The sequence below is a fragment of the Fomitiporia mediterranea genome (genome assembly GCF_000271605.1).
Source record: "Fomitiporia mediterranea MF3/22 unplaced genomic scaffold FOMMEscaffold_4, whole genome shotgun sequence".
NCBI classification, from domain to species: Eukaryota; Fungi; Basidiomycota; class Agaricomycetes; order Hymenochaetales; family Hymenochaetaceae; genus Fomitiporia; species Fomitiporia mediterranea.
The window spans coordinates 883175-909121 of NW_006760389.1; the positions used below are offsets into that span (position 1 = coordinate 883175).

Below are 25947 nucleotides of genomic sequence, written 5' to 3' on the forward strand. Positions count from 1 at the left end.
GTAACATTTTTTCTCTTAATACTTATAATACTTAATAATACTTAAATAGTACTAAAATCTAAAAAGGGAAAAGGTTATATTACTAAGTACTAAGAGAGTATAACTATTGTATACTACTCTTACTTACTTGCTAACTTTGTGTTAAGAGTTCAGAACTATTGTCAATCTCAAGTACCAGTTGAGGTAGAAGAGGTCAGTTGAGTCTGCAAGGTACAGACACCAAGAGGGGTCAAGAGTGAGAAGGAATAGGTAGATCCAAGCAGAATGTACAAGTTCCAAAGGTGACAATTAACAAGACAAGAGTAGTGTGGAACAACAAAGCTGTACTTTGGAACAAGGCAATATGAGACAAGACAAGGTAAGATGGAATGTTTACTGAGGAGACTGTCAAACTACACACTAAGAGTTGTAATAGAGAGTAACTTGATTCCTGGAAAGTATGAAATACATGAGGGTATTTATAGAAATTATCAGTCCTTTGTAGCTACTAGTCCTTTGTGAACAACTCTACTACTGTCTCCTTTGTATCAACCCATCCAGGACTCTGGATCTGAGTCCCCTTTGTATTGATCAACCAGCTGTCCAAAGGCTCAGAGTCTTGCCTTTGTGAATCAGAACTGGAGTCCAGAACCTAACTAGTCCAAATTGAGCAACCAAGACTATTGTGTAGGCAATGATGACATAATTGAAGGATTGCTGACATGAGGATGATGCAACTTTGATGTGACTGAGCCCTTCTGATTGGAATGTATCAGAATGTACATGTTGCATGAGTGTGACACTATATAAGAATATACAAATTTAAGTTAAAATTTAATAAAAAGTACTTTTATATAATAGTAAATAATAACTACTCAAACTATTATATTAAGTAACTGTACAATTATGTATATTTGAATACAGTGTTAGTTAAACATTTTCTGTTAATTTGTTGAGTTAGAGAAGTAGTTAACAATTATATTCTATAACAAAGTCTAAAAGTAGTACTTTATTATTTAGTTCTTTATTTTTCTGTAAGTAATATTAAGTAATAATATTTAGAGTGAATATTAGTATAAAATAACAACAAATAAACTCAGGAATCCAGAATCAAATAGTAATACATTCTCAAAGTACTTTATTTACTCCTTTAAAAGTAATATATTTAATACTTTAATATTTGTTATACTTTACATTTACTAATAAGTAAGACAATTTATAAGGTTTTTTATATAAAGTATACAATAGCAACTATAATAATATACTTTATTCTGAGCTACTAACTTTCTTATTCAAAATTCTCTATATATTAAGAATTATACTTGTATAATATAACTAAATAGTAAAATTTATTAAAGTAGTTTCAAAATATTTTGTTAAATATCTTACTATAAGTTTTACTAAGTAACTAAGAGATATTCTTCAAGATAACAATACACTCAAGTCAAAATAAGTGTTACTATTATCTGTTTCATAATGGTTTAATTATTTAGATTTAAGTATTAATTCCTTACACTCTATCTAGTACTTGTTCATACTGTAAGTTGTTAACTCTAATACTTATATACTATTATAGTAACTAAGTTTGACTGTATATATATATATTTATTTACTTTTAGACCTTCTGAATTATTTATACTACTAGTAGTAAAGCAAAGTATGTATATGTGCAAAATTATTATATAGTAAGAGTCTGACCTTACACATAATACTATATGTGACAAGTATGGATTAGATAAGAAAGGGCAAAGTATTATAAATTATGCATTACTGTGTACTTTACAGAATGCAAAGTCATTTAAAGTTTATAGAGTAGGTATTTAATGTTTGACTACTTCTCCCTCACTCTCTCTAATTTGAGAACTGGTTTGTGTTCTTGTACCAAAGCTCTAATCTCTCTTACAGTGTTTGGGAAATGTCAACAATGCCAAGTTTATTGACAAGCCTGAAGCCTCTGTTTCAAAATGATGCAAATGGTCCAAAGTTTCATTCTAGTTGGTTATGGGCAAACAATAGTAAAGGTAATGAAATACCACAAGAACTGAAAGTGGTGTCTCGAGCAGGTGCAGGGAATCAAGCTTTTGTATGGGTATGTATTATGCTACTCACACATTTTACACAAATAGACAATAGTGATTTTAAGGAAAATGCAACTCTAATTAGGTAATTGAACGTAATGACCTTGGAAAAGATGAACCGGTAGAATATGTTGCCAAGGTGGTCGGAAAGGAAAAAGGACCGGATGGTAAACAGAGAACTGAGGATATGAACAAAATTACTGAAGACAGCACAATTAGTGAGATAAAATTATTGGCAAAACTGCGGCACAAGCATGTTGTATGTATAGAGACCACTAATATATTATACATGTGCAAATTGACCGACACCTTTTAGATAAGGTGCTATGGAGCATTTGAGAACGACGATTCTTGGGTGATTGTTCTTGAATATGCTCAAGGTGGCAATGTCTTCGATCGACTCGTCAAGGCTTCCCGCTTCTCTGAAGCAATTGCAGCACATTATATAAGGTGCAGATTTTTGTTTTGCGTCAGTTCAAGTTGTTCTCCATCTAAATAGAATTTGAAGGCAGATTGTTGATGCAGTAGCATATCTTCATTCGGAAAATGTATTACATAGGGACTTAAAGTGAGTTATCAATCGAAAATAGGCTTTTAAGACATAGTAGCTTACTGGTTGATTCTTTTAATTTTATATATCTGTTTTAGACTTGATAATTTTCTTATAAAAGGCGCAAATAAGAATTTTCTTGAAGACATACTCCTGCTAAGTGATTTCGGACTGTGAGTACAACTTCTCCCACTCATGACCACATAAGTAAAAACTCTTCCTAGTGCTACTTATAGCGAAACTAAAAGAGCACAGAAGAAGTGTGGATCACCTATGTATGCTGCTCCAGAACTTTATAGATTGTCCAAGGATGAACTGTATACAGAAACAGTCGACATTTGGTCACTTGGGTACTATACACTCATTTTGGAATTTCTCAATTTAGAATATACTAATATTTCTTAGAGTATCAGCATATATAGTGTTTAATGCAAGATCTCTTTACTATGACCTTAAAGACATACTACTCCTGTCTGGAAAAGTCGATCAAATTGCAAAGAAAGTCACTAATGATAATATAGACTATGTTATAAGAAATAATAGAAGATATCTTAGTCAGAATGGTGAGCTATTCAAGACTAGCTACTAGTATAAATATAAGGATAATTCTAATGTGTTTTAAACAATTGTAAAGCGGAAAATTTCTTATTGAGTTGCTTAAACGTTAACCCAGTAGCCAGAGCATCTGCTGAAACGCTTCTGGGTCATCAGGTAAGTTGTTAAAATTTTGAATATCCCTCTTGAGTTATAAATGTATATTATATTGTACTTTAAAGTTGTTTGATAGTTGTGAGGATAAATACCTGGACCAAAAAGCAATGAAAAAATGGAAGGCAGGCTTGATAGCAGTTAGAGCAATGGAGCCACTTGCTAAGAAGTTACATGATAAGCAAACTTTGAAAAGAACAGTCAACAAGTCTATTAGTGTGCTTCCAAGAAATCCATCAAAACCCAGGCAAAATCGGCTTTCAGAGAAGCACCAACACACAAATGATCATACTGGAGTGACCTCAAGCTTTTAGACTACTATGTAGTACTTAACAATTAAGCCTAGTAAACACTTTCTAATATCTTAGAATTTGAAGTTATACAAAAAATTGATTGATACTGTGTCATTATACAAGCATTTAGCATTAACTTAAATTGTCTGATTCATTAGTAGTCTGTATTTGAAGCATGTAGTCTATCCTGCCTTATTAAACAGAAAGCAACACATTTGCCTAACTAACAGACCCTACTTCGAGCCGAAAATCCTGCTAGATTTACACATCTTTATGACACCTCACGCTAGATAGAATAGCGATACTTATATCTATACTAGTGCAAAATCAACTATATACCCAAACATGCGTTTTCGATGTGTATAGACGAAGGGCAAAGGTTAGGTGCTAATACGGAACGCTTCCAGAACCATGTTCGTAAACTATTCAAGATTCGACTTGTTCCTTCATCTCTTCCGTTGGGAACTTTGCGAACATGTCCTTGAGTTTATCAATCGGTGCAGCGAGGAACCCTGCAAATGTTTCGAGAGGAGGTCTGTTCGGAGCTGATGGGTGTGGCCTAGGGTCGGAACAAATATTAGTCTGTGTGGTCAAATGCGGAACAGAGCATTATAGCAAAAGTTAGAGTACGAACCGTGTAGGAACGAATTTCTTAGTAACTTTGAAGCTCCTTGCTTCTTTCTCGCTATTTTCTGCGCCAAGGACTGGCTCGAGAAGCGGAAGGTCCTTGGTCTCTTCGTTATCGTTGTGTGTGTGGAGATGGGACATCACTTCGTTCAATAGCGGGTCGTATTCAGGAGACTCGATGCTTGTTCTGTCGAGTGTGTATAACTTTTCTTTCACGAACTGTTAAAGTATACATTAGGCTGACGGTGCAGTATCTACTATCGAATAATGCACACTAACCTGATGATCCTCCCGATCCTGATTCGCAAGACTCAGACCTCTTTCACCCAAATGTTTCTCCATAAGCGGATATACGACGATCTCTTCCCCGACCGCATGCCTCGCCACCTCCCAGATTAATTGCCGAGCCCACCGCTCAGCAGCATCCAAATCACCTGAAGAACGTGCAGTCTTGTATTGATCAAAGTATTCGTACATCTCTTGGTGATCTTCTGCGATTGCAGCGGTGAGTGCACCCTTTGGAGCTGTTCCTGCTGGAGTCGTCATGCTGCGTATTGCTGTGGTGGTAAGGTGGTAGACAAGAAGAGGTGCTGGGTTTGTTTTGGTTCTGACTAGAGAAAGCTTAGTGGCCCGGGTTGGTTTACAGAGTCTTGAAAATTGGAGTGAAGAGAGGACGGGTCGCCTCAGAACGAACATGTAGACTTAAGGCAGATTCATTCAGAACTTATATAGGTAGTAATATTGTCGAATCCAAGCTGAATCATTCAACGACGTAGGTAATGACGAACATGAAAGAATAGGCGATACAAGATGATCGAAAGGAAGGGATCGGGTACAGAAAATGGATAGCGAATGGAAGGCACTTATAAGTCACAAGTTGTTAGACCCGTCATAAAGACGTCACCCAACTGTGCAAACAACAGTGCGATCGAGGAGCACTACTTTCTGATTATATAATACAATCGCCGATCAAATATCTAGCCAATCGGATGGCTTGAGTTTCAAACCGAACAGCGAACGCACCACACCTGAGCCGTAGCGCTTAGATTAGTCGCCAAAATACAACATTAAGCAATCCAGATACATGCAATTTGTGAAGGTCTACATCAGCACAGGATACCCGGATACACAGGGAGGGATAAGTGAAGTAAAAGGAAAACGGAATAAATGAAATGGTCAATCAAGGTGGATCAGGGAGAATCAGAGTGGGGGTGAAGGTCAATGATCATACAAACACCAAAATACAGCAGCATAACCAATCAGAAGCAGGAACAAATAACAACGAGAGGGGAAAAGTGAAATTGGAAAAAGTATAACTTTAACCGATGACTCCATATTCCACGATCATGTCCGTCCGATATCTTCTCTCCTTCGCGAAGCCCACCCGTACACCGCACCGCACACACCACCCGGTCTAGATCAAAAACTCGCTCGCCTCATGTCCACGATAGAACCGTCGTGGAAATGAGAGACAGGAAATCGACTAATCATCATGACATGTTCCCATGAACGAGTGCGTCCCACGCACGCTTGCTTTGCAGCGTCGCGATGTATGCGCTCACGCCATACGCATGTGCGTTCTCTTTCCCATCTCTTTCTTTTGATGAACGTTTCAGAGTAGTCGCATCTCCGGTGCTGCTACTACCGCTCTGAGCTTCTTTGACAGATTGGGCTTGAGAAGGTGAAAGCGCGTGGACGTTGCTTGTGGTTAGGATCGGTGGTGCTGCTGATTCATTCTCGAGTTCGTGTTCGTGCTGAAGAGAGGTAGCTTGTTCTTGAGAATAATGTGAAGACGACGCGCGCTGTATAGTAATATTATCAGTCAAAGTCTTAATGGAAGAACGAAAAATGGACCGCACGTTTAACATGGCGGGCCTCTTCGGCTGCGGGACTGCTAAATGCCCAGACTCGTCTGTGCTTGGCCCATCCTGTGGAGACCTTGGCTGGCCTAAGCTCTGTGATTCATCCTGGGGATCTACGGGAGTATGCAAGTGGGACGGCCCATGATGATATGCATGCACAAGTCCGGGACCGAAATGTGCTGGACAAGGGGAGGCGGTGCCAGATGAGGCACGTGAGGAGGGTGTAGACAGTCGTTTCTGTTTGTTGAAGGCATTATATGAGTATTAAGCCGAGACGTGTATGAATGAAGGAACGATAGAAGAGGTAGACATACAGGACTCAATATGCTCCCGAGCGCAAGCCTCAGGCCATGCACGTCTCGCTCGTGTTCCCGACTCGTCTCTCGGGTCATTGAATGATGTGCCTGACTGGCCTGTTGGTGCGGGTACGAATGATGCACCTGATGCGGGTGCTGGTGAGGTGAATGAGGGTGTTCTGACGTCGCAACAGTCTACGCCACGTAAATCCGGGTCAGCATTCGATGGTTTCGCATGCAAAGAGGACAAGCAAAGCATAAAAACGGGGCGAGGACACAACTCACCATCCTGACGATATACTGCGTTTACAAACAAAGTTCCACAATTATCGGAGGGTGTACGTGCCGTCGATGCCAAGTGTTTCAACCCCCACTGGTTGGAGAGCGGCGTTTGGGGTACGCGACAAAGTAAATGCGTGCGCAGCGCAAAGCAATGAAACGAAAGGGACAGCGCGACTTGATCGTCAATGGTCAACGAGCGTTCAATTCGCGCAGGGACCGTACGCTTGAAGCCCACGGACAGGTGCGTGCCGAACGAAAGAGAGTTCGTGCGTCCACACGTCTCTATCAACTCAATCGAGGCCAAATCCAAATAAATGCACCGCCGGACCAATACCGAAAATAGGACAGCCCGTTCTCTCCCGATACGACGTCAGCGCAGGCCAATTGAAATATATCGAAGCCTGTGTATGCCGTGAACTTGTGTTCGTCTGTTGAGATGTTTGATAATAAGGATAGCCGTCAGCGGATGTCTAAACGTCACAAAGAATAGAACAAAATGCAACTGCGGTATGACGCAAGACACCTACGTTTCTCCGTCGTCTTCTGTGGACGAAGACTAGCAGCGTAGAATACCGACGATTTGACGAGCGGGAGTTGTTGCTTTGGAACAATGCTAAGAGCACACGCGGGTCACGAGCTGGTGAGGTGAGGTGATCATAAGCTCATGAGTGATCCGCTCATGCCATATTTGGCAGCCCCGCATTCCGGTCCGAACGGCCCCGCACAAAGAGCGCTGTGGGGGAGATACACAATCATTCTGGCCTGGGGAAATAACCTTCCAAGTTGAGCCTCCAGAAATCCAAGTCGTATATAAAATTATAAATCGATTCAGAGTAACAAAACATGCTATTTCTAAGTCTCACATCTGTTTTGTGTATGCCAGAAAAGCAAAAGTTGCCTTGGCTAACTCGTAACCTTGCATTTTATCCAGGACTCAAATTAGAAAATATCTATTTAAGAATTAGTAATTATATGATATTAGTAAACAGAGTACTGTTTCAGTAATTAATAATGTTTGGGTAAGGATTACACATAGACAAAAATGAAATGAAAAGAATCAGCAAATCGCAATGATAAACATGGCACGTTAGATATCCTTGACTTGTTCCTCACACCACTTCCACAATTCCTCTGCTGTCTTTGGATCGCGTGCGTCTTTGCGGCATTCTGCAACACGTGCCCATGGAATGAGGTATGCGCCATTTAAGTCTCTTGCTTCCGGAGACGTCCCAGCATACAGTTGGGTAAGCGCGCCGAACGGAGGTGGATAAACAATCAGACCCTAGAGGATGTACATTAGTATCGCACTGGTCACATTGATATGTTCAAATGAAAAAAGGGAATCAGACGAACGTATGTCTTCTGTTTAATCCAGCTCAGGTTTCTCCCTAGCTCTGTCCCGATGATTCCAGGATGGACAGACATGGAAACGACTCCCTGATCACCATACCTCCTTGCAAGTTCACGTGCAATTAGAACGTTCCCAAATTTACTTTGGTAATAGAGATTAAAGGTGTCGAATTCCTTGCGTTCGGGTGAATCGCGTAGAGTGTCGTAGAGGATGTTAGAGGATGCATGCATCATGTGTCCCAACGAAGAGGTTGTGACGACTCGGACGTGGGAGTCAGATGAAGCCCTAGCGGTCTCGAGAAGGACGGGAATGAGGAGTTGAGTAAAGTAGAAATGGCCTATATTCAATTGGAAATTCAGAAAGTATAACTGTGTGTGAGGAGTGCTTTACATACCAAGTACGTTCGTACCAAATTGAAGGTCATATCCGTCAGCTGTGAGCTGTTCAATTGGCGGATACATTACTCCGCTAACAGAATGAAATCAGTGCTATCCGGATAAGCAAGGCGAAGGACATACCCATTGTTAAATAAGATATGGAGTTGAGTCTCTTTGCTGATTGACGTCGATAGATCAGAAAGCTAGGTGTTAGAAAGGATGCCGAAAATAAATAAAATAAAAATACACGCACCTCATAAATTCCTCAGCAGCCTTCTTCACAGACTTCAGACTCGCAAGGTCTAGCTCAAGGAAGATGGCTTCCTTCCCCGTATCCTTATGCAGATCCGCAATCGCAGAGTCGGCCTTCGCTCTATTCCTTCCAGCAATATACACCGTTGCATTCTTCTTCAGTAACGCACGCACTGTTTCTAGACCGATGCCTGTGTACCCGCCAGTGACGATCACGATTTTTCCCGACAGATCTGGGATGTCGTCTACGATAAACTTGGGCTTGGGAAGTCTGACATCGTCGTACACTGCACGAAGGAACGCTATAGTTTGGCCCATGGATGTCAGGAGGTAGATGTCTCGGTGTGTTGCACTCGGTATTGAAGCTATTCAAGCCATATCCGAAGTACTTATACGATTTCGATTTATAGCGTATTTTGCGTAGAGGCAACGTAATGCAGCCAATAGGATATGCCTGTATAACTCATGCTATGCTGCGGTTTGTGTAGGCCGATACGACACGCAAGGCAGCAGAGATTGACAAGAGTCAATGACGAGTCGTATCGGCCTCGGCTGTTATTACGGTAAAATGCGTGCACGTGATATCTCCTTGGGGTCCACTCGGATCGAAGTCCGAAGTTCGGATAATTATAAAAAGGGTTAGAAAGACAAAAGAAAAGCGTTCAAGTCTAACCTTGTCCTGTGGCTATAAATGTCGCAAATGTTTTACAGTATACGGTGAATATTTCTCCTACAAAGCATGGATCTTAATACGTGACATGTCTGAAAGGTAAGTATTTATCATGCATACAAGCACTATATTGACTGGAACAACAGTAACAATGTTATATTTATAGTTCTGCACTTTCTGTATAATTAATTAGACATCCTTGACTTGCTCCTCGCACCACTTCCACAATTCCTCTGCTACCTTTGGATCACGAGCAACTTTCCGACATTCCGAGACACGTGCCCACGGAATGAGGTATCCGCCATTCAAATCTTTTGCGTCCGGAGAAGTTCCAGCGTATAACTGAGTAAGGGCGCCGAGCGGCGTTGGATAAAGCATCAGGTTCCGTTTGGTGTACGTCAGCATTGTACCATTCATATAAGTTCAACTGATAAGATAAATAAAATACAAACGAACAATTATCTTCTTCAGAAGTCCCTTCAAATGTCTCTGAAGCTCCGATGTGATATTTCCAGGATTAAGAGACGTGGAAACGATACCCTGATCACCATACCTCCTCGCAAGTTCACGAGCAATAAGGACGTTCCCGAATTTACTTTGGTTGTAAAGGTTTAAGGTGCCGAATTTCTTGTGTTCGGGTGTATCACGTAGAGTATCGTAGCGAATGTTGGAAGAAGCGTGCAGCATGTGTCCATATGAGGAGGTTGTAACGACTCGGACGTGGGAGTCAGCTGAAGACTTAGCGGTTGTAAGGAAACTCACTGTTCCTTACAAGAGAACTAATCTGCTCTTAGGTCATTCAAGTACTGACTGGGATAACCTAGTACTCGAGCGACGGCAGAGAGGGAAAAGTCCCCTTTGCCCATCGATCGAGACTGTCTTATATATGCTATGGAATACATGAGGCCGACCCTAGGGAACTAACTTACTAACTACAAAGGGGTATGAGTGCTTGTGGGTCCAAATGCATGACCCACAAAGTAAGTCAGCACTCTAGATAAAAGTAAAATACATACTGTAATGCAATCCTTACAGCAGTCTCGAGAAGGACTTGGCGGTTTCAACTAGAACCGGGATGAGGAGCCGGGTGAAGTAGAAATGGCCTGTATGCAGTTTAAAACCCAGATCAAAGTGCTCCTGTGTGTGGTGGAATTACTTTACTTACCGAGTACGTTCGTGCCAAAGTGCAAATCATATCCGTCAACTGTGAGCTGCTCGACTGCCACTTGCATCACTCCACTACCAAAATAAAATCAGTGCAAATAAAACATGCAAGACGGAGAACACACCCGTTGTTGAATAAGACATGGAGTTGCGTTTCTTTGCTGATTGAGCCAACAGATCAGAAAAGCTGGCATTGAAAAGGATTAAAAGAATAAATACACACACCTCATATATTCCTCAGCAGCTTTCTTCACGGATTTCAGACTTGCAAGATCCAGCTCAAGGAAGATCGCTTCCTTTCTTGTATCCTTACTCAACTCCGAAATCACAGCTTCCGCCTTTGCCTTATTCCTCCCAGCAAAGTACACTTTCGCATTCTTCTTCAGCAACACTCGCACTGTTTCCAAACCGATGCCTGCATACCCGCCAGTGACAATTACGACTTTTCCCGACAAGTCTGGGACGTCATCAATAGTAAAGGTCGGCTTGGGAGGTCTGGATTGGTCGAACCCTGTACGGATGACTGTTAATGTTTGGCCCATGGACGCAAGAAAAACGTTCTGTCTAGTCTAGATATTTTGGTATGCGGAGGAGACGTCGTACTCGTACTCTGAACTTCAAGTTCGACTGTTCGCGCCGCAATCTATTCTTTATATCATTCCAGCGCATACGATTTATAGAGGACTATTACGTGAAAACACAATCAACGGAATATACCCATACGGTATGGTGAGCCAGATCGTGCATGCCGATACGACGCGCAAAGCCAGTTGAGCCTAACTAGCCATACGCGTATCGGCTTCAGCTGTAAAAAAAATACGCGCGTGCAGATTTGTGCTGCTAACATCTCGTACTGTGTATTATGCAATTAAACACAAATTGATTTGCATACCTTCATTGGCTCAGAGTATTTCAGGATACTTGTGCTTTGTATGCTATTATGCAGCCGAGTAGGAAACGTAAAGGAGACTACTTTGTGAGAGATGACAATAACTAACTGTCTTCGTTATGTATCCCATACTCAAACTATGGGATAAGGTATGCACCATTAAAATCCTTGTAGCTGGAGACGTTCCAGTATACAATCGTGTGAGTGCGCCAAGCTGAGCTGAGTAAAGAGATGGGTCCTAAAATGTGTACGTTAGTATCATAAATACGTTGGAATAAAAAGATAGACAGACAAACAAATAGCTTCTGTCGAATCGAGCTCATACTTCTCGCCATCTCCGTCCTGATAGTTCCCAGATTGTGGGTCGCGGATATGGCAAGTTGATCACCATATCTCCTCACCAGTTCACGAGCAATTAGAACGTTTCTGAAGTTGCTTTGATAGTAGAGATTAAAGGTGCGGAACTTCTTGTGTTCTGGTGAATCACGTAGAGCCTCGTAGCGGAAGTTGGAAGAGACATGTAATATGCCCGAAAGAAGAGCTCGTGGCGACCCGGAGTCGGGTAATGGCTTAGCGGTTTTGAGGAGGATGAGGATGAGGAGTGTGCAAAGTTAAAATGGCCTACAAGCGATTGGAAATTCAGACGAAAGCTGTGCGTGTAAGACCGTATCACAGACCGAGTACGTTAGTGTCGAATTGAAGGTCATATCCGTCAGCTGTGAGTTGTTCGACTGGCGGATACATTACTCCGCTAACAGATTGAAATCAGTACCTCTTGAGCGAGGTGGAGAACATACCCATTGTTGAATAAGATATGGAGTTGGTTCACTTTGCTATTGACGTCAACAGATCAGAAAATTTGACGCTGGAAGGGGTTGAAAAATAAATACACACCTCATGAATTCCTCAGCAGCTTTCTTCACGGATTTCAGACTCGCAACGTCCAGCTCGAGGAAGATCGCTTCCTTCCCGGTATCCTTAATCAACTCTAGAAATCGCAGCCTTCGCCTTTGCTCTATTCCTCCCAGCAATATACACCTTTGCATTCTTCTTCAGCCGTGCTTGCACTGTCTCCACAGACCGACGCCTGAACCAGTGACTATTACGACTTTTCCTGGCAGAACTGGGATGCTGTCTACAGTGAATTTGGACCTGGGTGGTCCGCCAGTGCCTTGGTCATACGCAGCACAAAGGAGCGTCATAGTTTGACCCACGGATATATCAGGAAGTCGTGCCAGATGTTTCAGTGCGTTGTGCTCGCTGTCGTTCAAATCATATCGCAACACCCAAACGATTTATAACGCATTGCCACGAGGAGAGAACGCAAACAAAATATTGAGGCTCGTGCATCAAGTAAAACAGACCCGTACAGTATAGCGATGCGAATCGTACATGCCCAACCAAACTTGTTCGCATGTACTTGTGCACGTGATATTTTGCTGGCCAAGGGCTGAGTGATACGAAACATGGAAACAAGAACAGTCAAGAAATAAGTTACAGCTTGCATTGTGTCAGGGCAGGTGATGAACAAAGACCCAATAAGTATTAAGGCATGGCAAAGTTATCACACAATATAACACTTTATACTATACTGTGTACTGTTTTTCTTTCACTGTCACACACTTTCAGCTTACTATCAAATACTTTGCAATATGGTTTTAATTAATACTGTAATAGTATTTGGCTTGATATCCAATGTGCAAACTTATAGTTCCCTTCTACCATAAATTGCAGTAGCCACTTACCATACCCCCTCCCCTCTTCTAACCCTTCACAAACAAAGTTTGTACTTGCTCCTCTAACCTTTGTCATTAAAGAGTTGTCATGAGCAATAGAGGATCAGGAAAGAAACAGTTAGAAAGGAAAGATACACCAAAATGGGATGAAAGGGCTGAAAGTGTACAGAACAATGTAGAATTTGAGCAGGCAAGATCTCAATTTCATACAGCCATTAGTACAATTGGCCCAGAAATGGCCAGAAAAAGAAAGAAATGTATTAAACGATATGAAAGGCTCCAGTCAATAAAGCCTCTAATTGACAGAACCGAAACCCTGTTGCAGAATATCAAGAGTCAAACAGATGAAGCGTACAAACAGGATGACAATGATAAAGATCTACAAAGAGTATTTGAATCTGGGATGATTCCAGTTCAGCAGCACTTAACTTCAACAATTAAAAGTATGAACAGTCTTTATGTTGCCCTTGACAAACTTAATAAAAGTATTGCTGAATCACAGCAACAAGTTGACCTATTTGAATCTAAGAAAGCTGCAGGGGAGCAAGCTATTGAGTTAAAGAACACAAGAATACTTAAAGAGGCAATAGGACAAATTAGAGCTTTACAAATACTACCAAAAAGAAAAAGGGTGTTTGGTTAAAAATATAAATAGCTGTTCTTTGTAACTCATCACTTATATATTCTCCTGTCTGTTGAGTACTTAATAAAGAAGCAGAAATCAAATAGGCCTTACTATCTATATAAACATTAGATAGAAAGAGATAGATATTTATATAGAAAGTGTACTCTACTTAGTATAAATTGTCTGTAGTATAAAATTATTATTCTGTGTCTATTAAGAATAGTATAAAGCAAACCTTACATTAAATATGAACAGAAATTCTAAGTACAGAATTAGATTTTTTTCAAATCTTATATATACTTTATATAAGGTAAACAATAATGTTGGGTTTTGTTAGTTTACTATTTATACTATTTCCAAAGACCTCTACTATCTTTGGACTGTGTGTATTAGCTTAACACTTTCTATCATAAGTTTATAGAATGAGGAATACATTATTTAAATCTTTTGTATCAAGCAACATTCTAGTATACAATTAGGTAAGTATACTAAAATGTGCTAAATAAAATAGTAACTGATTTAATAGGAAAGATATGAGTTTCTCTAAATTAATAGACAGAATAATAAATAGGTGGAAGACTTTAACACACAAGTATTTTAGCTTAAACACATTTTATATATCTTTATAGTTTTGTTCTAAAATTCCTGGATTTACTAATGTTAATACAATACTTTTACTTATATGATACTAGAGTATCTCTCAAATAGCCAATGTATTACATTAAGTGTAAAAACAACACACTCTAGTTTCTTATATAAATTAGACTTACAGAGTGTCTTATAGTACATGTCTAGTTTATAGAAAAGATCTGTAAACAAAAAAGTAGTAACTTCTTAAACAAATTGATTTAGAGATAGTTTAGAGGTCTTAAGAAGTACTAGTAGTAAGAGTTTAGGAAAACAGAAATGACTACTATAAATATAACATGTAAGTTGATACATAATATATTTGACATTAAAGGTATAGTCTAAATGTGTTAATGGATGAGAGAGACATTATACTTAGACTCTAATACAATTTTTATTATTATTTCTATATGTACAACTTATAGAGAGTTTCCTTTTTAAGGAGAAAACACAATTAATAATATATACTAATACAGTATAGTGTTATAGTTTATGGATTAAACTTATTACAATACATAGAGTCAGATACTATAAAGGCTCTAGTTAAAAAATTGTAGATCCACACTGATTTGTATAACTAGTGTCTAGTATAATGTGCAAGAAGCAACATACTATAGCTGCAAAGTGAGAGATACAAAGGAAGATACCTTCAGATTAAATGTCACATTATGTTTATACAGACAGTACACATATATAGTGTCAGAGTTACAGAGTACCTGTGAACCATTTTTACACTTAGTTTTATACACTGATTGTAATCACAATACATTCGGACCAATGAACAAATATTGTCTTACACACTCTGACAAGTCTAGTAATGCTATACACATACTTTGCAACCTGTTGCTATTACTACCTGATGTGCAAACTCCAGAACCCATCCATATATAAATTACAGCAGTGCCTGCAAAACTATCTGTCTGAAATTCCCAGACGTGTCTTGAACAGACTCCAATATCACATTAGATACACTCTGTGTGTTTTCCTACTGACACGTCATTATGCACAAGAAAACTAGAAAGGAAAAACGACAGCCAAGACTTACACCAACTTGGGACATGATGGTTCAAAGGCTGCATGATTCTGAAGAACCAAAAGAAGCAACAGATGCTTTTGACAGAGCTGTTGCAAGAGTAAGAAAACGAATACACGAGCAAAAAGTAAAAACAAGCAAAAGATATGAAAGATATACGTTCTACAACAACATCATCAAGAGAGTTGAACAGCTCTGTAAAGACATAGAGAACCAAGCAAACGAGTCTGTGAGATATGACAATGATGATACAGACCTACAAAATGAATTTCAATCTGTAGCAGTTGAGGGTGTTCGGGCGTTAAACAAGGCAAAGAAAAAGATAGATGCCCTTAGTGATCGACTTCAGAAACTGCATGTTTCTCAAGCAGCATTAGTTCCAGACACTACACGGTTTGATGAAACAGTTTCTGCTGGTAAAGAAGCAGTTAAGTTACAGAACGTTAAAGCAATCAACACAGCAACCGACCAAGTCAATGCCATTTTCTCACGATTAGGATAACAGTATTCATTAAGTAACGGAAAATTCCTCGCAATGTATGGCCCACTCTTTCCTGATATCTATTTACTTATACTGTAATGAAATCAACACTTAACACTTAATAAACAGAGATAAGCTGCCCTAAGATCTACCGGGTTTACTAATGCTGATAAAATGCCCTCACCGACGTAAGACTGAGCTATCCCTCGAGCGATCAATATATTCATATATTCATTTTGAACTTAAAGCTGGCAGCTTCCTAACTCCTCGCATGAATCAGAGCCTTGAAGTGTCTCAGTGTGTATATCTGATCCGTGAAAAAGATGGATACTGGAAGAAGCGGTGACAACTCGGACATGTTGATCTGGGCTCTGGAAAGGATCTGGCGGTCTCAAGTGCAGGTAACAAAAGCTTAGTAAAATTGGGATATCCTTTATAAACAGCAGGTTAATTGCTACTCCATGCATGGGACCGACGTTTCTGAGAAGTGTACTGAGACAATTGTGCCGTGAAGAGGGACCACTGGTACTAGTAAGCAGGACAGTCAGAAGAATAAGGATTAAAGTGGCGATGTTGCGTCCCATCGGTGGCAAAACGCAAAAGTTCTTGCTTATCGACGGACTCAATACGCTGTGCACAGGCACGTAGGTACATTTCAAATTCGGGATCGCACATTTTGCGGCAATGGTCCGTGTCATGTCCGATTGAAACGAAGAGCCGTTCACTCATGTACATGATCTGTTCCTTTACGAATCACAGTTTGCAATAAGTATTGTAAACCACGAAGATCTTGGTGAACAAATTGATAACGCATTACTTACATATTGTAAGACTATTCGAAGGCCTAGACGAGCCAAGCGGATCCTTTTCGTCTTCCCAGTATTATACGACAAGCCATGAACAAGGCAAATCCGAAAACGCAGATGATCTGCGAGCGAAAAATTGGGTACTGAACGAAGGTTTGCGTTATGGTACGCCACTTACGCCACTGAAGATGATGGGCCGCCACCAGAGGAACCTTGATGTGAGTAGTGCACCTGCAATCGGTGTTCCTGGTAATTCGATCATGAGTTGAGCTATCCAAGGATAAGAATCAAAGTGAGTTTAGCCAGCAAACCTATCAAGCTTCCAACCCCTGTCAAGAATATTATTCGATAGGTAGCAATTCTCATAAAGGGATAAATATAGAAACTGACCTGTGAATGCAAAGCACATGCCCATTCGGGCTCTGTATTGCAGTATAAATCAGGTATCGGTTACAGTCATGAAGTCAGGACATACCCTATTTCAGCTGGGCCCTCTGCTAGTAGAACAAGCATTGGACTCATGAGAGTAATAACTAAAACAACACGTCCGTTTTCATTACATTGTCTACATTGGTGGCAGGAAGGACGAAACACCTACATGCACCCGAGAAGAAGCCATATAACGCTGCGAATGTTGCAACACCGGGAATAGTCCGCACAGCAAGCATACAGAAAATGAGGACAGTCGCGCCTGCCGTTGAAAATACAAACATGTTGGCAACGCCAAGCGGACGTGCAAAGAAGCCAGGGACCAGTCGACCAAAGAACGAGACGCCATTGAGGATTGATAGCTGTACCACCATTTGTCAGAATTCTTGTGCTCAATTTCCAAAGCAGGTACGTACAGAATAGAAAGCAAAGGTAGGGTCTAGGCCTCGCTTGATGGCATCGAGTTGCAGGTAAAAAGCTGGGAAGAAGAATACCATCTCGTATAATGTCATTCTGGAGCGAACACTCAGTTGGAGCATTATTGTACATCCCACCGCAACATTATTCACTTACCCGATAACAAAGTAAACGTAAGGACAATCCGATGCGAACTTCACAACCATTGGCTTGAGTTTCATCGGCTTTCTTTCATGACCTTCTTTTTCTCGATCTTCATCAGTCATTTCAATGCCGTCCTTATTCGGGTATTTCGTCCGCAGAAATAGCAGGGCGATAAGCAGTAGTCCCGCAACGAGGCCAGCGCTTGCGCGAGTGCCGCGAGCAAATACCTTCCGCGTCTCACCAATACCGCCGTCGTTGTTGTGATGAAATAGCTGATTCAGTAGTATTGGATGTGTGAGCCCACCAAGTGAAGAACCTGCTGTTGCAATGCCCATTACACGGGCTCGGGCGTGTGGGCTGGGGAAGTGCTGTGCTAGGACAGCAAGGGAGGGTGTGTACGAGAGACCTGCACCCATTCCAACACCAAGCCCCTGTGCGAGGAACACCTGAAGGTGTAAACAATGTAAAGGTGATACCAATTCCAAGCCATTTATCCTACCTGATAGTACTGTTCTGGCCTCGCCAGAGAAAGCATGAATAGGCTGAATACAAGCAGGATGGTTCCAGTATATACAAGATGATAGCTGAGTGACGATGTAAGCCTTTACAATCAGCACGAAATTCGAATATCCATCACCAGTAACCCTTGTCAAAGAGGCGGCCGGTGAATATACCCATGGTCAACATAAAAAAGGTTTGGGTGCTGCCGATCCAGCTATTTCAGATACAACACGGTGAGTAGGCGAGTTGGAGTCTAAGTTAAAGAACCGCGTACCTAATCTGCGATGACGAGCTTGATGTCAAAAATTCACGTACATAGAAGTCTTGTTTACTCATGATTTAGTACCGAAGGGGTTATTACGGCGACAAAATCCTACCTTGAAAGACTCCGAACGCATTGGCATAGCTGTATAACAAAAAAAATACAACACTCCGTTAATCGCCATCCAAACGAAACGGAATAATAATCACCCAAATCCAGCGAACTGGATGATGAATCTGATACATGTGCTAAATTATTTGAAATGAAGACAGGTCATGAGCAAGGCCTTACGCAGAAACCACTGTCGCCCACGCCCAGAACCTTCCACCGCTCCAAGATGCATCATTTTGTCGAGGGGTCTGAATACTATTGGCATTGCCAGATGTAGTGTTCACATTTATTTCTCCTTCTATGTATTGAATCGACACAGACCCGTCTTCTGGGTCAGAGACTTCCTCCTTCTGCATTATTGCGTCGAAGCACCCTGAGCGTCTCCACCCACCAGTCGAACGGGGGCTAGATACTTGTTAGAAGATGACTGATAATAACGTCCTTTGGAGCAGAGAGTAGAAGTAGGAGGGTAGAAGTGAATGAAGACAACCTCTGAACCGCTTTCTAAAGAAAGGGAACTTGACACGCGTTCAAGGGCTGATTTTTAGGCCCAGCGAAATCCACTATACAGGTGGCGTAAGAAGGTCCTTTGATGAGCAAAAGGAAGCTCGCTATTACGAACGATGACAACGACTTACGTGTAAGATTAAACAATGTACTGGGCGAACACGCGAATACGGTAAATATTAAAACAAAGCACCAAGGTGGATCACCGTACACAGAGCAGATTCGTAGTAAAGTTGCTGGATGGCACGATTGTCTGCGTCGCAGCTGAAGTATAAGAAAGTCGAAAATGTTGTTCCGGCTGGACCGCGGTAAGTTGGTGACCTCATGTTAAGATCCGTAAGGACCGACAAAGCCGATTTGCCTTAACGGTTGCATACCCAGCGATTCCATTCAAATCGTGTTGATCTATTGAAAAGCCTCGTGACGACACATGCAAGCGCCCTCCATGTACCAGCACAATGTAGTCACTAGTACTGCTCTGATTGGTAGCAAGGCGATCCTTCGGAGGTGCGCTTGCATGAACGTCTTGCTTTAGAGCAAACTAATGAAAATATTAGCTTGCTAGTGTCTTGAAATGTAATTGTTTCCGTTCTCGTCATTTGTCTTGTAGGCTGGGTCGGCTGGGTCGGAATTGAAGACACGGAATAATGGGTAGTCCTACTTTCGGTTCTGCGAGACGCGCATTCCCACGGTCCCCCCAAAATCTCAGTCGATCAGTTATTGCGCGCTTGCAGCGACCACTTTGCTCTTCTGTGTCACGCAGCGCAAAGAGAGGACATCCTAGCATCATCGGACAGCATACTTGACATGTCCATTTGCTTATAGTATGATTGGCTCCGTTATGTGCTGCAGACTGTTCCCGTCAGGTCTTATAAGGCCGAATACCCCGGAGAATTCGACATTAATATTGTTACAGAACGCCTAACATTTATGTCGAAGAACTTTTGCTCCCTGCTGACTTTACCAGACGAACTTCTTGCAGAAATCGTACATCATTGCTCAATCGAGGGTGTTCTGTGCCTAGAGATGGTGAGTAAATCCCCCCAAAACAGAGTCATTCAGATACACGACATCTTTGTTTAGACATGCAAGCAATTCAGCCGTTTGTGTAACACTCGCTTAGTATGGTTGAGGCTTCTCCATAATTTTGATGTTGCGTGTTCGCCGAATCTTCCTCCTTACCAGTCCTGCAGGGACCTAACAGTCAACAGTCTTAAGACGATCGTGACTGACGCTGTTAAATGCTTTCATTCCTGGAGGAAGGCTGGCAAGCTCCGCGTCTTTCACGGTTTGTCATTACAGATCGAGTCCCCACAGTATGGTTCTCGTGTACCGATGATGGCGCGGCTACTTCCGGGTGGAAGACAACTCCTAGTCCTCAATTCGGGTCGACTCGAGTTATGGTCATTGGAAACGGCCTCGTGCGCCTGGCAGGCTCCTGAATTCCATGGTGATTACCAGTGCTCGTCTTTTGACTTCCATACGTTAGAAAGCGGATCGGATATTGTGATCGTTGCAGAATTTATTATTCCCGAAGATGAGACTACGTGAGTGTATTCCCCGATCTCAATGACTAAAGCTATAACAAACAAAGGTATCTGCGCGTCTTCCGCTATCGGGTGGAGGAAGGCACTGTAGATGTTGTATATACAGCAGGTTTGCCATATACAAGTATCTTTCGTCTTTCAATACAAGATGACTTCTGTCTGGCTCTCCTTCTGCATCACTGTCAAACTGTTATCGTGAACTGGAGGACGAAGAGAGGCGTGTTTCTAACCTTTGTAGACTCATCTGTGAGTGGCGAATTCTTACATCAAGTTACATGGCTTGAATGAGCGTTGTTTCACATGTTTCTCTTAGGGAACCAATAGTAATATAGATGTACGTTCTGCAAACATTCACTCAAGACACCTCCTTGTTACTACGAAACTACGGAATGGTCTTTCCGTGGTCGCTCTCCCGTTATCAATTCTTGATGAGCAATGGTCATCAGCCTCCGATTACCGAATATGGAATACTTTCGTTTATAACCTGGAAAGAGGTTCCGTCCTTACGTTATCTCCTGTGAATAATGATGGACCGTGGATGCTCACCACACACCTATTCACCCCAACTTGGATGGAGAATGCTCCCGCAGAGATGTACATTGTTGGTTACGGCAATTTATGGGAGATGCCAAAGGTATTTCTCACATTCAGAGTCCAACTTTACTCATCCTCCGAAGGAGATAACACGCTAGCGGATAGACTGCAGCTCGTCCTGAAAAGCACGACGCGCTCTTCCGCACATCATTTACCATGGGATTCGCACTGCGTCTCAAATTCAGGGTATCTTGTGTGCTTCCGAAGAAATCTCAGGTGTTTCTCGCTGTTCTCCGAGGAGGAACAGCCCATAGCGGAGCTGGAATTAGATATACACGAAACCAGCCAGGGCGAACCAGTCGTCACGGTTGAACCTTGGAGTGGAGCTCTTGTTGCCAGTACAGGGTATACTGTTCAAGTATTTCACTTGAGGTAACCGCTTGGTGGATAGGTGTTTATTTATTTGTGCACCACCCGAACAACGCCTTTGCAATTGACTGATTTTAATATGTCCTATGTGAGCGGAGTGCTGCCTGGGACACCCGAGTCGTAATCATTCACAATATGATACAATCAAAACAGATGTGCAGTTTGACAACGCGAGTTTTGAGGATGCTCTCACACAAACTGACTGTACATTGAACTGACTTATCAAACAGTAATACTTGTTATATGGCAGTTAATTTGAATGAATGTTCTGCTACCTGATTGTAAAATACGGTCTAAGAAAACTAGGAGAAATGTTATCAGAAAAGATGTTCTAGGTACTAACGTAATCCAGTGTATTGTAGCTGATGAGAAGGTGAGAACAGGCATGTTAAGTGAAGTTCCTTGCCTTGAGACCTCTCACAGTTTATATCTGTTTGATGCTGTTTGCCAGTGTATTGTGTACAATTACTTGTGTCCAAGCCTTTGAGGGTAGCAAGGAAAAATAATAAAATAATAAAAATAAAATAATAAAAAATAAAAATAAACCTGAATATACTCTATTAGATTGTGCTCTGGATTAGGAAATCCCCAATTACCTTATGTAGAGTTACTGTACTTGGAATGTCTCAGATTATCAGACTTCACTATGTAGTATATAAGGCAGACACTTGCTTGATGTCTTAATAAGAGAGAGTACTTAGGGTACTCCTACTATACTTGTTAAAAGGTTATGAGCCTTAGTGCCTATTGAATGCTCCCACACACTTGCTCTTACAGAACACCTTCACCTCCTACTAGACTACCAAGCCCTAAACCTCCCTCTTCCCCCAAACCTATTACAATGTTGTCTACAACACATACCTTTGTTAACACTATAATGAAGGACTCTAACATTACAAAGTTCTTTGAGGGAACAGAAAAGTTGGCTAGTGTGAAGGAATATAAGATATGTGTTACAGTTTTCTACTCTTGTACTTTCAGTTTCAAGGGTTCTGCACTCTTCTACACTAGAACTTGGGACTTCTGTCCCTCAGGGGTACTGTTTATAAACTATATACATGCTGACTCTTACTACTACCCTTCCTTACTTTACTATTCCATTCCTTTAACCACCCCTTCATTCTTTGTTCATTCTATGGTCTCTTACCCTTTGTCCATCCCTTCATTCTTTGTACCTTTATCTTTAACCTTCCTTTCTTTCATTCTTTGTGGCTCATCATTCTTAGTAGCTTATACTCTCTGAGTACTCTTGTATAGTTTAGTATATATAGGTATACAAGATCAGACTAGTCTAGTAGTCTTGATCTTGTCTACTCTAGGTAGTCCTGTACTCTTAGGCTTACTCTATATACTCTACTCTTGTCTCACTCTCTCTCTCTACTTGTTCTACAAGTTCTAACTATGTTCTAGTACTTACATTCTGTATTTCTATTGTGTAAGATAGTTGTAGCCTGAGTCCCCTTACTAAGCCTTCAGGTCCCCTCTATACTATTGCTAATATTAGATCAAGACTACTCATTACCACCCTACAACTCTCCTATGTTTCAAGCATTAGTACTTGCCATTGTGTTGATCTCTTTTCTTTGTCCTAACCCTTTTACATTTTTAAATTTTAAACTTTCTAAACCCTTTTAAACTTTTGCTACCCTTCTTCTATTTATTACCCCTTTTAGTTTAGTGCTGATTCCTTTGTAGTGTAAACATGGACCCTCTTACACTAACTGCCACCTAGGGACTGGCATGGTATCCATCTGTGGTTTATTTGATCCACACTACAGATAAGGTGAACCACAGATGGAATTCCCACAGTTACCAGATGAACTGTGGTTACTGTGCCACAGTTCAATTCCTGTATATAACATTTAGATTTTTTATGCTATTTTGTACTTATATTACACAATTATGTAAAATTAATCATATACAAGCTAAGATAAAATATTACATGGGTATTTAAATGAAAATTATACAAGAAATTAATTTTTTTTTGTTTTCCATAAATATGAAAAAAGAGAAATAAATCAAATTTCAATCCATTTGCATCCTCTTAGCCTCTAATTAGTATAAGAAAAAAAGAATACATTTTAATAGCTTACCAACTATTTCTTTATCTGACATTGACCAAACTTCAGCATTACTCATCCTAGTAACAGACAGTGTTTTCTGAATCCTTTGTCTAGGTCTTAATAGCTGTACTGTAGGAGCTTCTGCTACTGGCCCTATACAAAGAGCTTCTTGTGATGGCTGTGATCAGAATGTGAGAGAAGAAGCATCCAGAGTAACTGGCACTCCAGTCATGTTGTAATACTTCTTATAGGGAAAATTTGAAAGGAGAAGAGGCTGATCCTCAGACATAGAATAATTATGATATAGGGTTTGTGTTTCTTTGAGATTTTAGCAAGACAGACAGGCAAATGAGTGAGTAACTATATTTTGTTATGCTACTGTGACATGCTACACTGGAAACCATACAAACCACGGAAACCGTGGGAATTTATCTACTAGTATGGATACTGTGGGAAAGTTCATCTGTAGTATGGATACTATGGATCCCCCTAACCACACCAGTCCCTACTGCCACCCCTACTGTCCTGCCAGATCAGTAGTTATGAGCAGACCTAGCTTAATATGTGTAGACCTCTATCTAAGAGACTTTTACTAACTATATACCTTTAGCCTCTTTAGAACCTGTTCTAGTTGTTTCAGAAGTTACAACCTGTTCTAGAAAGAAAGTGTATGTAGTCTACCCTTTAGACTTTAATAGATAGCACTTTAAGGACTTCTAGCACTAAGTCAAACTATATATAACTACTATTTTGACTGATCTATTCTCAGATCTTGATTGTGTCCTATTTGTCCTCTCCTTCATGAAGGAAGTATAGTTGCCAAAGTCCAGTCCAGGTACAGTCTGGGGCATCTTGGTTGAGCCAACCACACAACAACTTTAAAAGGTAAATACAGTATATGATAGCCCTTGAAAAAGTAAGTGTTCATGTGCTTTTTTAGCAAAAAATAGGGGCTATGTGGAGCGTGACTCTGTGACCAAGATCCCCCAGACTGTACCTGGACCAGACTTCAGCAACTATAGAAGGAAGGCAATACAGCCACCTGGGCTTAGAACTGGATCAAAGGCTATCAGATTAGAAGCCTGATCTGACTTCAGAACAATGAGTCATATTCAGAATTCATAAGGTAGCTCTGTACTTTCTTTATCAATCTAAATAAGAAGCACAATGTGTAGAACAAGCTTGTGTCTCTGTGACAGGGCAAACATTCTACTAATACCTTCTTTCAGAAGTTTAATATCCTGGCCTAGAAGGTAGGATTTGTGTTTAGGTTTGATAATGTTCTTATTAGAATACTTGAAAAAGCTCTTCACCTAGAACTAGTTAATAAGATTCTCAGAATGATGCTAGAACTGATTACTTACACTGAGTAGAAGACATACACTATTTCCTTCAACCAAGCTGTAGCTTAGATGTGTTAAGTCTGTACAGAATGCTTACACATGTGTCTAGCTCTGACAGTTCTAAACCTACAGATTGATCTGTCTATAATTTGTAATCAATCTGTTCTGATAGACATTAGAGAAGCCTAAAAGTAAGGAGCATACTTTACCTACAGAAAGTCAGAGTATTAGATTAAGGACTACCTACAGAAGTAATAGTATATCTGTTAGATCATTAGAGTAATAACAAGTTACAAGCAGGATTTGTAGTAAGAAGCCTTTTCTACAAATCCAGAAGTCACCTCAGAACTCCTATACTCTGACTATATACTCTAGGATTTTGTGAAGGCCTAACAGTAAATGTAGTACTAAAGGGCTATGACTTGGATTTTTTAATAGCTACTTTTGATTCAATAGACACTGTAGGATTAGAAGTAAATAAAGTAAGAAAAGTAGAAAAAGTAGAAAAAGTAAATCAACAAAATTATTTATTAGAAAGAAAAAAGTCAAAAACAAAAGTAGATAGTTCTCTTATTTCTTCTGATTCTTTTGATTCTTCTCTTTGTACTTTATCTGAGTCTAAATCTGTACAATCTGACCTGCTACTTCTGTGTTCTAAGATCTTAGAATGTTTAGAACACTATTCAGCCCTGTTTACTACTTAGTAGTTTGTCTATAGTATTAAGTAGGGATAGTCTCAGCTGAGTTCACAGCTAAGGACATGAGTCTGTCCTTGTTGAAAGAGAGAGGTTAATGAGGAAATGTTAGTGTATATACTCACCCTCTTAGACAACAAGGTTAAGTAAGCTGTATGTTCCCTTTAGAACAAGTAGTAGTTTATTAAAGGATGTTCTAAGTACTAGCTTCAGGTTCCTGTCCTCTTAGCTCCCTTCTTAGAATCCCCTCAGATCTGAACAATAGTTCTGGTAGACAGT

General features: G+C 40.6%; 9 protein-coding genes across 9 annotated transcripts; 3 read left to right on the forward strand and 6 right to left on the reverse strand.

The window, feature by feature from the left end:
- Positions 1 to 1943: 1943 nt before the first annotated feature.
- Positions 1944 to 3629, forward strand: FOMMEDRAFT_27090 (kinase-like protein; the record flags this gene model as incomplete). Its single annotated transcript, XM_007264492.1, has 9 exons — positions 1944 to 2000; positions 2143 to 2316; positions 2374 to 2507; positions 2617 to 2625; positions 2706 to 2780; positions 2832 to 2957; positions 3013 to 3170; positions 3242 to 3318; positions 3384 to 3629. The coding sequence occupies 9 exons, from the start codon at positions 1944 to 1946 to the stop codon at positions 3627 to 3629; spliced, it is 1056 nt and encodes a 351-aa protein (XP_007264554.1).
- Positions 3630 to 4034: 405 nt separating this feature from the next.
- On the reverse strand, positions 4035 to 4781 carry FOMMEDRAFT_81419 (HHE domain-containing protein; the record flags this gene model as incomplete). The annotated part of the gene is made up of 3 exons (XM_007264493.1): positions 4035 to 4167; positions 4243 to 4454; positions 4515 to 4781. 3 exons carry the CDS (start codon positions 4779 to 4781, stop codon positions 4035 to 4037), a joined length of 612 nt encoding a protein of 203 aa, XP_007264555.1.
- A 590-nt stretch (positions 4782 to 5371) lies between these two features.
- Positions 5372 to 7266, reverse strand: FOMMEDRAFT_18521 (uncharacterized protein). Its single transcript, XM_007264494.1, has 5 exons — positions 7203 to 7266; positions 6679 to 7103; positions 6412 to 6588; positions 6095 to 6334; positions 5372 to 6037 (listed from the first exon to the last, which is right to left on the reverse strand). Exons 2-5 carry the CDS (start codon positions 6679 to 6681, stop codon positions 5726 to 5728), a joined length of 732 nt encoding a protein of 243 aa, XP_007264556.1. The 5' UTR covers positions 6682 to 7103; positions 7203 to 7266; the 3' UTR covers positions 5372 to 5725.
- A 422-nt stretch (positions 7267 to 7688) lies between these two features.
- FOMMEDRAFT_119988 (NAD-binding protein) lies at positions 7689 to 9000 on the reverse strand. The gene is made up of 5 exons (XM_007264495.1): positions 8657 to 9000; positions 8545 to 8580; positions 8421 to 8494; positions 8029 to 8363; positions 7689 to 7957 (listed from the first exon to the last, which is right to left on the reverse strand). Exons 1-5 carry the CDS (start codon positions 8971 to 8973, stop codon positions 7763 to 7765), a joined length of 957 nt encoding a protein of 318 aa, XP_007264557.1. The 5' UTR covers positions 8974 to 9000; the 3' UTR covers positions 7689 to 7762.
- A 514-nt stretch (positions 9001 to 9514) lies between these two features.
- FOMMEDRAFT_153870 (NAD-binding protein) lies at positions 9515 to 11031 on the reverse strand (the record flags this gene model as incomplete). The annotated part of the gene is made up of 5 exons (XM_007264496.1): positions 9515 to 9667; positions 9782 to 10056; positions 10491 to 10564; positions 10615 to 10650; positions 10715 to 11031. 5 exons carry the CDS (start codon positions 11029 to 11031, stop codon positions 9515 to 9517), a joined length of 855 nt encoding a protein of 284 aa, XP_007264558.1.
- A 112-nt stretch (positions 11032 to 11143) lies between these two features.
- Positions 11144 to 12526, reverse strand: FOMMEDRAFT_18526 (uncharacterized protein). The gene is made up of 4 exons (XM_007264497.1): positions 12273 to 12526; positions 12176 to 12211; positions 11671 to 12129; positions 11144 to 11616 (listed from the first exon to the last, which is right to left on the reverse strand). The coding sequence occupies exons 1-3, from the start codon at positions 12422 to 12424 to the stop codon at positions 12048 to 12050; spliced, it is 270 nt and encodes an 89-aa protein (XP_007264559.1). The 5' UTR covers positions 12425 to 12526; the 3' UTR covers positions 11144 to 11616; positions 11671 to 12047.
- Positions 12527 to 15367: 2841 nt separating this feature from the next.
- FOMMEDRAFT_27094 (uncharacterized protein) lies at positions 15368 to 15901 on the forward strand (the record flags this gene model as incomplete). Its single annotated transcript, XM_007264498.1, has 1 exon — positions 15368 to 15901. One exon carries the CDS (start codon positions 15368 to 15370, stop codon positions 15899 to 15901), a length of 534 nt encoding a protein of 177 aa, XP_007264560.1.
- Positions 15902 to 16280: 379 nt separating this feature from the next.
- On the reverse strand, positions 16281 to 19658 carry FOMMEDRAFT_104944 (MFS general substrate transporter). Its single transcript, XM_007264499.1, has 16 exons — positions 19189 to 19658; positions 18731 to 19113; positions 18649 to 18675; positions 18555 to 18583; positions 18452 to 18500; positions 18314 to 18391; positions 18176 to 18260; positions 17689 to 18122; positions 17532 to 17628; positions 17285 to 17477; positions 17162 to 17219; positions 17077 to 17108; positions 16998 to 17015; positions 16865 to 16932; positions 16702 to 16808; positions 16281 to 16624 (listed from the first exon to the last, which is right to left on the reverse strand). Exons 2-15 carry the CDS (start codon positions 18904 to 18906, stop codon positions 16725 to 16727), a joined length of 1428 nt encoding a protein of 475 aa, XP_007264561.1. The 5' UTR covers positions 18907 to 19113; positions 19189 to 19658; the 3' UTR covers positions 16281 to 16624; positions 16702 to 16724.
- Positions 19659 to 19987: 329 nt separating this feature from the next.
- FOMMEDRAFT_132672 (uncharacterized protein) lies at positions 19988 to 21574 on the forward strand (the record flags this gene model as incomplete). Its single annotated transcript, XM_007264500.1, has 4 exons — positions 19988 to 20086; positions 20141 to 20604; positions 20652 to 20850; positions 20918 to 21574. 4 exons carry the CDS (start codon positions 19988 to 19990, stop codon positions 21572 to 21574), a joined length of 1419 nt encoding a protein of 472 aa, XP_007264562.1.
- Between the last annotated feature and the right edge of the window lie 4373 nt (positions 21575 to 25947).

Coding starts and splice junctions, on each gene's coding strand:
- FOMMEDRAFT_18521 (XM_007264494.1), bottom strand. Junction 6,335..6,411: donor TCGGGAGCATATTGAGTCCT/GTATGTCTACCT, acceptor TTCAACAAACAG/AAACGACTGTCTACACCCTC. Junction 6,038..6,094: donor AGAGGCCCGCCATGTTAAAC/GTGCGGTCCATT, acceptor ATTACTATACAG/CGCGCGTCGTCTTCACATTA.
- FOMMEDRAFT_119988 (XM_007264495.1), bottom strand. CDS start 8,973: ATGGGCCAAACTATAGCGTTCCTTCGTGCAGTGTACGACGATGTCAGA. Junction 8,495..8,544: donor CATATCTTATTTAACAATGG/GTATGTCCTTCG, acceptor TCATTCTGTTAG/CGGAGTAATGTATCCGCCAA. Junction 8,364..8,420: donor ATTTGGTACGAACGTACTTG/GTATGTAAAGCA, acceptor AATTGAATATAG/GCCATTTCTACTTTACTCAA.
- FOMMEDRAFT_18526 (XM_007264497.1), bottom strand. CDS start 12,424: ATGCAAAGGTGTATATTGCTGGGAGGAATAGAGCAAAGGCGAAGGCTG. Junction 12,212..12,272: donor GCTGCTGAGGAATTCATGAG/GTGTGTATTTAT, acceptor TGACGTCAATAG/CAAAGTGAACCAACTCCATA. Junction 12,130..12,175: donor CATATCTTATTCAACAATGG/GTATGTTCTCCA, acceptor TCAATCTGTTAG/CGGAGTAATGTATCCGCCAG.
- FOMMEDRAFT_104944 (XM_007264499.1), bottom strand. CDS start 18,906: ATGCAGAAGGAGGAAGTCTCTGACCCAGAAGACGGGTCTGTGTCGATT. Junction 18,584..18,648: donor ATCCAGTTCGCTGGATTTGG/GTGATTATTATT, acceptor TTTGTTATACAG/CTATGCCAATGCGTTCGGAG. Junction 16,809..16,864: donor GGCCCATCATCTTCAGTGGC/GTAAGTGGCGTA, acceptor TTTCGCTCGCAG/ATCATCTGCGTTTTCGGATT.